Source organism: Cyprinus carpio, chromosome B11 (assembly GCF_018340385.1).
Source record: "Cyprinus carpio isolate SPL01 chromosome B11, ASM1834038v1, whole genome shotgun sequence".
NCBI classification, from domain to species: Eukaryota; Metazoa; Chordata; class Actinopteri; order Cypriniformes; family Cyprinidae; genus Cyprinus; species Cyprinus carpio.
Window position 1 is genome coordinate 2,079,718 of NC_056607.1, and position 13,012 is coordinate 2,092,729.

A 13,012-nucleotide genomic window follows, 5' to 3' on the forward strand; every position below is an offset into this window, starting at 1 on the left:
AATATCAATGGGAAAAGTTGTTAAATTGTTATGAATAATAATGAAAACTTTGAAATTCTTCAGAAGGATCTACAGAACTGCACACAGACAATAGCTCCTGTTATTATCTCATTGTTTGGTATAATAATAATAATAATAATAACAATTTACAGTACATGCTACTATTTACTCATCTTGATTAAAGTTATTAAAAAATCATCAGAAGCATCAATGACTCTAAAAAAAAAGTTTATGGACTATTTTGAAGAGGCAAACACACACTGGTAGCCTACTAATGTATATATATATACATGCCAACTAATAAATATTTCAAGTTTGACTGAGCAGACCAAAATTGTAAACTGAATATGCTTGTAGAATTTGAGATCCTTTCATGATTATAATAGGAGATATAACATATTTAGCCAACACTTTACTTTGATAGTCCACTTCATGCATTTGCTTTGCAATAACAGTACAATGTCTACTACCAGTCATTAGATTGCTAGTATAGTATCTTTTTAATATTCTACTTGCCCTAAAGTAACAGTCTCCTAATGCTCTAATTAGAGTTAAAGGGATAGTCCACCGCAAAAAGATTTTTTTTTTCATTAATCGCTTACCCCCATGTCGTTCTAAACCCAAACAAGCTCTGTTCAAGGTCCAGAAAAGTATGAAAAGCATAGTCAGAATATCCATCTGGCATCAGTGGTTCAACTGTAACGTTATGAAGCCATGGACATACTGTTTGTACTATTTTGAATAAAACAAAAATAACTTTATTTTACAATTCGTTTCCTCTGTGTCTCTCCACATCAGCATAGCGCCATTTTGGAGAATATCTGCTGAACTCAAGCAGCTTACTCTCCTTTGTGTCAGCTGCTACACAAGGATACATCTATGTGTATTTACACTTTGATTTGAAAGAAAACAGTGCAACCTTGCAGCGCGGCTGACACAGAAGAGCAAACGCAGTTTGCATTCAGCTCATATTCTCCAAAATGGCGCTACAACTTTACATGTCAGTCTCAACTTGCTCCACACACACGTATATGATATAGAATATGTATATGACATGATGTAATAGAGGAGTGAGGCCGATGCGAGGTAACTTTAGATATCCTGAAAAAGATGTTCCTTCTAACTTTAACACCAGTGCAAACTGTTTTTTGGTGTTAAAATAGCAGTGTAAGGTTTTACTAAAGACACACAGTGATGAAGTAACACTAAAAAGGCATGGACAATTATTTTTGAGCCTGACCTTATTGAATATGCATTTGTAGGAGATTCCCTTTCAGATGCAAAATTTTTAGGAGAAGAGTATTAAAATGAATCACGCAATGAGATTTACTAACTTCTCAAATGCTTCCGGCTTCGCTGCCGTTCGGACGTTCTAGCTTACTGCTCTGCGCTTTGCTTCTTATTTCTGTACATTTCTCTGATTTTTGTAAGATTTTTACTTCAGCAGATCAGCACAGTGCTCAAATAACAGATTTTTGCCACAAACACTAAAACTAAAAACTCTTTGGGACTGGAATAATACTACAAAAAGAAGACTTTGCCTCCCACTGCCAGCAGCTTACATTCCGGAGATGGGAAAACAACTGCCTACATTCAAACAGAAGAGAGAGAAAATGCCTCCTGTTGAATCTACTTGTTGCATGAAATGCTGCAAACTTCTACAAAGGATTGTGGTTCTTGAAACAAAGTTACTTGCTGGAGTTCCAAAACAGGCGGAACACTCAGCAGACCGTCGTCATGGACCCTCTCAGCATACAGACGGTGAGTCCCATGAATCTTCTGAATCTCAACAGTTTATACCAAGTGTAGAGGAACAAGCCGAAACTGATCGCCACACTAATCGATGGCACAGTTTCTCGTATTGCTGCCGTAGCATCCTCTACCCCAGATTCGACTATGACAAGGCTTGTGAATACTGGTATTCTACTACCCCCTATACATCTTGAGAACAGATTTGAAGCATTAATGAATGCGGGTGAGGAATCCCCAAATGTGATTAAACATGGATTGGATCAGCCAGCAGCTAACACCCTTACTAACAGGCGCTCAAGGTCGAGCAGACAGCGTCATTCAGCTCAGAGCGCAGCCGAGCCCAGGACTCTGATAGTGGGCGACTCTATTATCAGAAACATCAGTAGCAGAAATACAACAATATACTGACTTCCTCAAGCAACCTTTTCTGATGTGAACAAGGGACTTCAGAACATTCTGATGAAGCACAAGACTGCAAATCGAATCATCATCCATGTGGGGAAGAATGATATTCGGAAAGAGCAGTCAGAACTCCTTAACAAGGACTTCAATTAAATCTTTGAAACACTTCAAAGACTCAAAGTTCAGTCGTTCATCAGTGGACCACTCCCAGCAAGGGGAACAAATATGTTTTCACGGTTGCTTGGGCTGAACACATGGCTACAAAGATCTTGCAATATAAAAGGAATTAATTTCATCGACAACTTCAATCTGTTCTGGGGCCACAGACAACTGTTTAAACCGGATGGCCTCCACCCTAACAAACTTGGTGCCAGAGTGCTTAAGGACAATATCTACTTCTCCCTCCGCCATCCTTCAGCAGAGTGTGTCAATCCATTCAGCACACACACACCAGGTCCGAGTCATCATGTGGTTGACACATCCCACAAGGACACTGAAAACACCATGCAGCCACAACAAGCACTGCTGATGGACACTATCCCGGCTGAGCCCTGCCCACAGAGCTCATCTCAGACAGACTGTGATGTATCAAAACAGCTACAAGACTCAGCACCCAAGGACGACTTTCTGGAAAACAGCCAGGGAAGCCAGGACAACATATCACAGTCACCGGAGACACCAGAGAGACAGCCCTGCTCACCAGACACACTATCCCTATAATAGCAGCAACATTAACAAATGTTTACAGAACAAGCGGGAACCCAGTGTGCCTGTAGCTTTCTCTATTTCAGTTTTATCACGTGATAGAAAGTCTAAGGCCTTCTCAAGCCGAAGGGCAAACTCATCTAATCTGCGGCCTATTATGCATCAAACTGAGATTGCTGTAAAGACACAAAGCTCTGCCATAAAGTTAGCATTTTTAAACATTCACTCACTAAAAAATAAATCATTTATAATCAATGACTTAATAACCACAAACAATCTGGATTTTATGTTTCTAAACATGGCTAGAAGACAGCTGCAGTGCAACAGTTCTCAATGAAGCACTGCTCCTAACTTTACTTTCATGAGTGTGTGCAGGACTGTTAGGAGAGGTGGAGGTGTAGCTGCTCTGTTTAAAGATGTCTATCAATGCAAGCAAGTGTCATTTGGTCAGTACTTGTCTTTTGAATATCTAGGGATTGTGCTGAAAGGTGCTCCACGCATTCTGTTTATCATTATTTACAGGCCTCCAAAATACTTTGTTGAAGAGTTCACAGAAATGTTATCAAATGTTATCCTCAGAGTTTGACTGTTTTGCTATTGCAGGGGATTTTAATATTCACATAGATAATGCAGAAAACAAAACTACAAAAGAAATGATAACGGTTCTAAACACTTTTGACCTGATTCAGCATGTGCATGGACCCACACACAAAGGTGGACACACTCTAGATTTAATCATCAGTAGGGGTCTAAACATTTCATCCATTGTTATTAAGGATGCAGCACTATCTGATCACTTCTGTATTTCTTTGATATATTGATCTCTGCTACCACTGAATCTAGATCTGTCTCTGTCAGAAGGAGATGCATTAACGAGAACACTAGTGAGCGGTTTATGGAGGCTATATCTCTAACACCAAGCATTTCTGCAGACTCTGTTGATATTCTCCTTGATTCCTTTAACTCAAAAGTTAAGAATGTTATTGATGATATTGCTCCAATAATAGTCAGTAAGAAAACAAACAGACAGAAATAAGTTTGGAGAAGATCAACAGCAGTTCAGACTATGAAAAGACAATGCAGAAAAGCCGAGCGGATGTGGGGGAAGACGAAACTTATATTCACTATAGCATCTATAAAGACAGCCCTCATGCCTTTAATGTGAAACTAGCCACAGCTAGACAGAATTTCTTCTCAATCCTTATAAACAGTAACTTAAACAACACTCGTACTCTTTCTGTTACTGTTGAGAGACTGACAAACCCCCCCAAGTCAGATTCCCAGTGAAATGCTCTCAGACAGCAAATGCAATGAGTTTGCTTCCTTCTTTTCTGAGAAGATCATCAATATCAGGAAGGCAATTAGCACATCCTCAAGTTATGCAGAGGTCAGACAGATTTGGACGCAATATCAAAAAGATACTGTCTATTTTTGAAGCAATTGATAGCAAAAATTTGGAAGAAATAGTGCACCACCTAAAATCGTCAACCTGCTATCTTGACACACTTCCCACATCTTTTTCTCAAAGGTGTGCTTAACAGTTTAGAAGCAGATCTCTTAGAAATGGTGAACGCCTCACTTCTTTCTGGGACATTTCCAAACTCCCTGAAAACTGCAGTTGTTAATCTTCCTTTTATAGGCAAAATTATAGAAAAGGTCGTTTTTAATCAGCTGAACAAATACTTAAACTCAAATGGATACCTGGTCAATTTTCAATCTGGATTCCAACTGCATCACAGCACTGAGACAGATTAAGATAATAAATGATATTCGCTTAAATTCTGATTCTTACAAAATATCAGTGCTGGTATTGCTAGATCTCAGTGCTGCGTTTGACACTGTCGATCATAACATACTACTAGAGAGACTGGAAAACTGGGTCAGGCTTTCTGGGACGGTACTCAAATGGTTCAGATCATACTTAGAAGGGAGAGGTTATTATGTGAGTCTAGGAGAGCATAAGTCTAAGTGGACGTCCATGACATGCAGAGTCCCACAAGGCTCAATTCTTGCACCGCTCTTGTTCAGCCTGTATATGCTCCCACTATCAAATAATGAGAAAGAACCAAATTGCCTATCACAGCTATGCTGATGATACACAGATTTACCTAGCCTTATCTCCAAATGACTACAGCCCCATTGACTCCCTCTGCCAATGCATTGATGAAATTAATAGTTGGATGTGCCAGAACTTTTTTAAGTTAAACAAGAAAAAAAACTGAAGTCATTGCATTTGGAAACAAAGATGAAGTTTTCAAGGTGAATGCATACCTTGACTCTAGGGGTCAAACAACTAAAAATCAAGTCAGGAATCACAAACTAAAACTGGAGACAGAGCTTAGTTTCAGTAGTCATGTCAAAGCAGTAACTAAATCAGCATACTATCATCTAAAAACATTGCAAGAATTAGATGTTTTTTTTTCCAGTCAAGACTTAGAGAAACTTGTTCATGCCTTTATCACCAGCAGGGTGGACTATTGTAATGGTCTCCTCACCGGCCTTCACAAGAAGACCATTAAACAGCTGCAGCTCATCCAGAACGCTGCTACCAGAATTCTGACTAGAACCAGAAAATCTGAGCACATCACACCAGTTCTCAGGTCCTTACACTGGCTTCCAGTTACATTTAGGATTGATTTTAAAGTATTTTTACTCGTTTATAAATCACTCAATGATCTACAGTAGGACCAAAATATATTGCAGTTATGTTCACTGAATATAAACCTAACAGAGCACTCAGATCATTAGGATCGAGTCAGTTAGAAATACCAAGGGTTCACAAAAAACAAGGAGAGTCCGCCTTTAGTTATTATGCCGCCCGCAGCTGGAATCAGCTTCCAGAAGAGATCAGATGTGCTAAAACATTAGTCACATTTAAATCAAGACTCAAAACTCATCTGTTTAACTGTGCATTTATTGAATGAGCACTGTGCGATGTCCGAACTGATTGCACTGTATTTTACGTATTCACTGTATTTTATGTAAAATCATTGTCTATTTTTAACTGTTTTAAATTAATTTTAAATAAGTAAATTTTTAAATCGTTTTCAAAGTTTTAAAACAGCTTGTTTTATTTATTTTTTTCTTTATTATTTTTCTTCATGATTATTTTACTTTCTTTTATGTAAAGCACTTTTGAATTACCATTGTGTACGAAATGTGCTATATAAATAAACTTGCCTTGCCTAACTTTTGCACTCGTCAAATTACTGGTATTTGCACCATTATTTAATATCCAAAAAAGCATTTCTTAAAGCAGGCGGTAATTTGCGCTGCTCTCTGTAGATTGCGCTGGTCATTATGGAAATGATCTGCTGCATCTGTGTTCTTTAATGTGCTTATTGTCAGAAAATCACCCACAGAATTTTTCCCTCCCATTGGGTCCTATATATTTCTTTGTCAATTCTTAAATGCAAAATCAATCTTTTAGTCTGCTGTTTTCAGTTAACTGCAATTTTTGTAGTGCCTTCCATCCAATAATCATAATAAGCTTTATGTTGTTGTTGCTTTTTTTTATTTATTTTTTTACTGCTGATAAGAAACAAATTCCCAGCTTTTGAATTCTGTTCATTTTATCACACAATCTATACATTAAATGCCATATTGGCAGTCTTTTGATGTGGCATGATGGATCGCTGTATCTGCCTGTATAGCTGAAGTGGCAACTATTCATCTCTTCCAGTTTACTACAAGTTACAGAACAAAATAAAGATGCATGAACATCTGAAGATATGTGGACTATCAAAATAATGTGTAGCCTATATTTATCTGTATGTTTCTTTTTGTTTCAGGCCGAGTTCTCGGAGATCAACCTTGTGGCTCATGCTAATGGCACATGCAGTGTGGACATGCAAGTGATCAGAAATGGAACAAAGGTGGTTCGGTAAGTTCAACATCAATAATCTTCAGAAAATACAGCAGTGAGGCCAATGAGTCCATTATATTCATGATATTTTGGGATATCGCATAATAAATAAAACACTGAATGGAAGTGTCAAGATGTGCATAAATTCTGAAAATGTGCATTAAAAACTTATGCACTCAACTAAGTAGGATACATTTCTTATCCAATAAGAAAACATGCGCATAAACTGCGATGGAAACACTCTTACCAAATGAATTCCTTAAGGCGCATCAAAAAAGACATGTGACTTTGCCATGGGATGGGATAACTTGACTAACCAGCGGACCGATCTTGTTGCAAAGCATCTGAAATGCTAGTTTTGTCATTCTAAAATGCTTGAGCAAAGTGTTGCATTGTAATTAACTCCCAGAACTGCGTTCACAAACAGCACACTCCAAAAATAAGATAACGTGACTGTGTTTCGTCTGCATGCTCTGAAGCTCATAATTTATTGTAAACCAAAATTATCATATACAGTGCCTTCTCATACTGCAGCAAATTACATTTTTCTTTGTGATATTTAGAGCGAGTTAATCAGTTTTGTTCTCTTCAACTCATTGGATGGAAACGGTGCTTTATTTGTAAATGTTCTATTTGATATTCCAATTTTGCGCACTAGTTTAATTTGTCTCAATATTCATTACAATGTTTATTATTTTTCATGTAAATGTCTGCTGTAAATGCTCTTATACCAATTTGTGTTGCCTCTTCAGACAGAAAATAGTCCAAATGTTCTTCATCTTTAAAAGAAAGTATTTAAAAGGTATTATCCTGCAGGCAGGGGCATTGCTAGTGGGGGGAAAGGGGTGAAAGAGTAAATAGTGCCCAGAGCTTGACAAAACCCTCAACAACACTGACCAAGCAAATAAATACAGTAAACAACAAGGTAAAAATGACAAATCATTTCTATGTTTTTGCCAGATTCACCATTTCTCCTGCTCTCTCTCCCTTACAAACGCAAAAACATACAGTACTATAGACACACAGCCGTGCAGAAACGTGTTGTCAGCACTGCTCTTGTGATGCTTCAGAAAAATAGTTTAGCTACTTTAGTCAGGGCTCAGGTTTGATCTGTCTCTTTCTCCTGGAGGAACCTTTGTTTTTGTTTCTGTTTGCACGTGCTAGCCACTATCAGCTGTTTGCATTTTGCGATCAGCATGGTCGTGCACGTGTTGATTGTTTTGGTTTTCACTTGCGCGTGTCAGCCGCATTCAGCTGATTGCGCTTTGCAATCAGCGCGGTCGTGTATCCATTCACAGCTGTTTGTCATTTCCTCATTTATTTTTTTTTTCCTTATTTAAATCTCATGTTTTCTCTTAGTCTTTGCCAGTGTGTTTTGTTGTTAACGCTTTTTATGCGTTTCTTGTTTTGGTTCATCAGTTATAGTTTTGTATTTTTTTTCAGTTTTTCTTTTTTCTGCCCAGTTATTGCAACTGCTGTCTGGACTGTCAATGCTCCTTGGCCAGTGGTCGGTTCATCGGGGACTATTGGATTTTTTTGCTCTGGATTATCTAGTTTTGTGGATCTCTTTGAATCTGCCTGGATTATCATCTTTAATGACCATCGCCTGTTTCTGACTACAGCTCGCCTGGAAAGTATCTGTTTGGACTCTGATCTCTTCTGTTGAGTTCTTGAATTGTGGATCTGGAATTCAGCAGTTCGATTTATCACTGAATAAAACTCTTGTTGCATTTCTACTGCATTTGGGTTCTTCATTTCAGTGAAACCTGACAACTTTAAGCTACAAACATTTCTTACTAGCGAGGTAATAACGGCACTGTTGTTGAAGCAGATAAACATACAGTTTTGCTATTAGTAGAGACGCCCTTACCAAAAAGTAGTATACTTCAAGTTTATTTTATTAAGTATACTTAAGTAAAGTTCAAGTGACTTTTTGTAAGTATAAGTCAAGTATACTTAATTGTCATTATAAGTATATATCTTAGAAGTACATAAAGCCCATTTCTGAGAAGTACATAAAAAGTAAACTAAAAGTATACTTTCCTATTTTTTAGTTTAAAATAAGTATACTAATAGCACACTTGAATAAACTTCTTTTTCGTAAGGGCGCTGCTGCCGAACACTGTTGAGAGACGCACAGAGTCACAGAGGAAATGCACACACGCTTCTCTCTCTGTCTATAATAACTATTAACTGCATTAGTCTGCTGTCAAAGCCTCCATTGTTAGGTCTGACATTTTGGAATTAGCAGCAGAGGCATCAGATTGAGATGCATAAGAAATGAATCCTAGTCACATGACTGTTTTAAGGACAAAAACCTGACAAATGTGTTGAAATACAACATCTGAACAATGTTTTGGGTTGGGTAACCGTAGTATAAGTGACATAATTGACTCCAGCCTGTTGAAAATAATGCACAGAATGTGGCCACGAGTCAGTTTTTCTTAAGGAAACAGTTATTTAACAGTTGTTTTTATGTGGTTTTGCTCAATAGGCTAAGCGTGGTGTAAAACAATACACACAATAAAACACTACTCAATTGAAATGTTAAACAGATAATAGACTGACACTTTTGCTCTGTTCTCCATATATGTTATTGTTTACAAAGGTCCTTCAAGCCTGACTTCGTCTTGGTGCGACAGCATGCTTATAGCATGGCACAGAATGAAGATTTCCGCAATATAATCATCGGTTTGCAGTATGCTGGGATCCCCAGCGTCAACTCGCTGGAGTCCATTTACAACCTCTGTGACAAGCCATGGGCTGTGAGTAGACATGTTTTGTACTGTGTGTTTTTCTTTAAAAAAGAAATGCCAATGTGAGGAGCATTAAAACTTCCTAGTTGTTTCTGGGTTCTGAATATATATAACGGTATGCAGTTATTTTTGAATGTGTAATAATGTATACTTGTGAGCTCAGATCAGACCGCATTGTGGCATAGACACTGCTAAATGACACTTCCAGTGCTTTCAACATTTTCATCCAGACTGATTCTCTGTTTACTCCCAGTTTGCTCAACTGATCAGCATCTACAAGAGACTGGGAGCAGATAAATTCCCTCTCGTTGATCAGATGTTCTACTCAAACTACAAGGACATGGTATGTACAAAACAACCTTGTTTTTCATTTGTTTCACTCGATTTGAATCCAATTTTTGTTCTAAATGTGGCAAGTTATTGATTTTGAGAAATAACAAAATATGTGACTGTTTTTTGTATATTATATATTAGTTTTTTAAACACTATATGGTATGGCAAATAAAATCTATTACAGTATGTATTTTGATTAGTAGTACTGAAAATGTCAAATAAAAAACAAAACAAAAAAACACTGCTGCTGCTAACAAACCCCTTGTGAAAACGTGTGCCTTATACAGGTGCTTCTCAATAAATTAGAATGTGGTGGAAAAGTTCATTTATTTCAGTAATTCAACTCAAATTGTGAAACTCATGTATTAAATAAACTCAATGCACACAGACTGAAGTAGTTTAAGTCTTTGGTTCTTTAAATTGTGATGATTTTGTCTCACATTTAACAAAAACCCACCAATTCACAACAAATCTCAACAAATTAGAATATGGTGACATGCCAATCAGCTAATCAACTCAAAACACCTGCAAAGGTTTCCTGAGCCTTCTAAATGGTCTCTCAGTTTGGTTCACTAGGCTACACAATCATGGAGAAGACTGCTGATCTGACAGTTGTCCAGAAGACAATCATTGACACCCTTCACAAGGAGGATAAGACACAAACATTCATCGCCAAAGAAGCTGGGTGTTCACAGAGTGCTGTATCCAAGCATGTTAACAGAAAGTTGAGTGGAAGGAAAAAGTGTGAAAGAAGAAGATGCACAACCAACTGAAAGAACCACAGCCTTATGAGGATTGTCAAGCAAAATCGATTCAAGAATTTGAGTGAACTTCACAAGGAATGAACTGAGGCTGGGGTCAAGGCATCAAGAGCCACCACACACACACGTGTCAAGAAATTTGGCTACAGTTGTCCTATTCCTCTTGTTAAGACACTCCTGAACCACAGACAACGTCAGAGGCGTCTTACCTGGGCTAAGGAGAAGAAGAACTGGACTGTTGCCCAATGGTCCAAAGTCCTCTTTTCAGATGAGAGCAAGTTTTGTATTTCATTTGGAAACCAAGGGTCCTAGAGTCTGGAGGGAGGGTGGAGAAGCTCATAGCCCAAGCTGCTTGAAGTCCAGTGTTAAGTTTCCACAGTCTGTGATGATTTGGGGTGCAATGTCATCTGCTGGTGTTGATCCATTGTGTTTTTTGAAAACCAAAGTCACTGCACCCGTTTACCAAGAAATTTTGGAGCACTTCATGCTTCCTTCTGCTGACCAGCTTTTTGAAGATGCTGATTTCATCTTCCAGCAGGATTTGGCTCCTGCCCACGCTGCCAAAAGCACCAAAAGTTGGTTAAATGACCATGGTGTTGGTGTGCTTGACTGCAAACTCGCCAGACCTGAGCCCCAGAGAGAATCTATGGAGTATTGTCAAGAGGAAAATGAGAAACAAGAGACCAAACAATGCAGATGAGCTGAAGGCCACTGTCAAAGAAACCTGGCCTTCCATACCACCTCAGCAGTGCCACAAACTGATCACCTCCATGCCACGCCGAATTGAGGCAGTAATTAAAGCAAAAGGAGCCCCTACCAAGTATTGAGAACATGTACAGTAAATTAACACTTTCCAGAAGGCCAACAATTCACGAATTTTTTTTTTTTTTTTTCATTTACTCTTATGAAGTATTCTAATTTATTGAGATTTGTTGTGAATTGGTGGGTTTTTGTTAAATGTGAGCCAAAATCATCACAATTAAAAGAACCAAAGACTTAAACTACTTCAGTCTGTGTGCATTGAATTTATTTAATACACAAGTTTCACAATTTGAGTTGAATTACTGAAATAAATGAACTTTTCCACGACATTCTAATTTATTGAGAAGCACCTGTAATAGTGACTGTGCACTTGTAGTGTACTTTACGTATTAAAGGTACATTAAAAAAAGACCTGTAATTGCAGATAATATATCAATCGAATAAATGGCACTTAAGTGTACTAAAAAAAAAAAAAAGAGATGCTTTCATGGCTATGTTTTCTAATGCACTTAATTACACTTTAAAAAAATGCATTTTGTAAATATTTCAAATTTAAAACTTTTACTTTAAAGTACTTTTAATAATCATGTTTTAATTTTTGTAATTTAATAATTATTGTACTTTAAAGATGTACAGGACATGTAAAGTATCTGATTATAATTTTAATTGCAGCTTGTCATTTGATATTACATTAAAAGCTAATACACATCAATCCCAATGTGACATGCATACAAGTAATGACATTAACTTATATTTAAATATTATAGAATATTATACTATTCATAAGGGTTTGGTTCTGCTCTGATGCTTTGGATGAAACATCTGCTAAATGAATATATTTATTCCTCAGAAAAAAAAAAAAAAAAGCTTATACTATTTGGATATTTTGGTAATTTGGGCAAAGTGTTTCTGGTTTTGCCTTTAAGAGAAATGAGCAGAAATTAAAATTGATCTCTGATCATGTTTTTCTAAAAGAACATTTGTTTGCATCATTCAGTGGACTCAATGTCTCAGTAGTGCTTCCTCTATGCAGCATATACACACTGTGTTTCAATATAATGTAATGCAGTTTCACAATCTTTATCAGCTTTCTGCATTGTGCAAACAAGCTAATGTGCCGTTTCTGTGGTTTCTAGTGAAGTACACATTTCCTGCTGTCTGATGTGGCTGTGGAATAGCTTTAAACCTTGCTGTTTGTTATTGCAGTTTTTCAGAGGTGTCAAGTAACGAAGTACAAATACTTCACCTTACTTAAGTAGAAATTTTGGGTATCTGTACTTTACTGGAGTAATTCTTTTTCAGCCGACTCTTTACTCCTACTCCTTACATTTTCACACAATTATCTGTACTTTCTACTCCTTACATTTTAAAAATAGGTTCGTTATTTCATTTCGCCTTGTTTTCATGCCGGCTTGTCATCATTCAAAAAAAAATAAAAAAAAAAAAACCTATCCAGATAAATCGCGCCATCCGGATGAAGTGAATCTGATTGTGGTTGGATGAGAAGTATAAACATATACCATTCCGACACCCTATTGGTTTGTACGCGATCCATCGCACCTGCACATGACACAAATCACATCACACTCCAGCAAGGACATAGCCAGTGTTGGGTTCGTTTATCAAAAAATATATTTCTTAAAAGTTATTATTTTTCACTACTGGCTCATTTATCA

General features: G+C 37.3%; 1 protein-coding gene across 1 annotated transcript in view; it reads left to right on the forward strand.

Moving 5' to 3' along the window:
• Nucleotides 1–13,012, forward strand: part of LOC109098225 (synapsin-2-like) — a 211,685-nt gene that overhangs the window by 46,134 nt on the left and 152,539 nt on the right. The window contains exons 3-5 of the mRNA XM_042733531.1: nucleotides 6,651–6,742; nucleotides 9,333–9,489; nucleotides 9,734–9,823. Coding sequence (XP_042589465.1) covers nucleotides 6,651–6,742; nucleotides 9,333–9,489; nucleotides 9,734–9,823 — 339 coding nt within the window. The remainder of the gene's footprint in view (nucleotides 1–6,650; nucleotides 6,743–9,332; nucleotides 9,490–9,733; nucleotides 9,824–13,012) is intronic.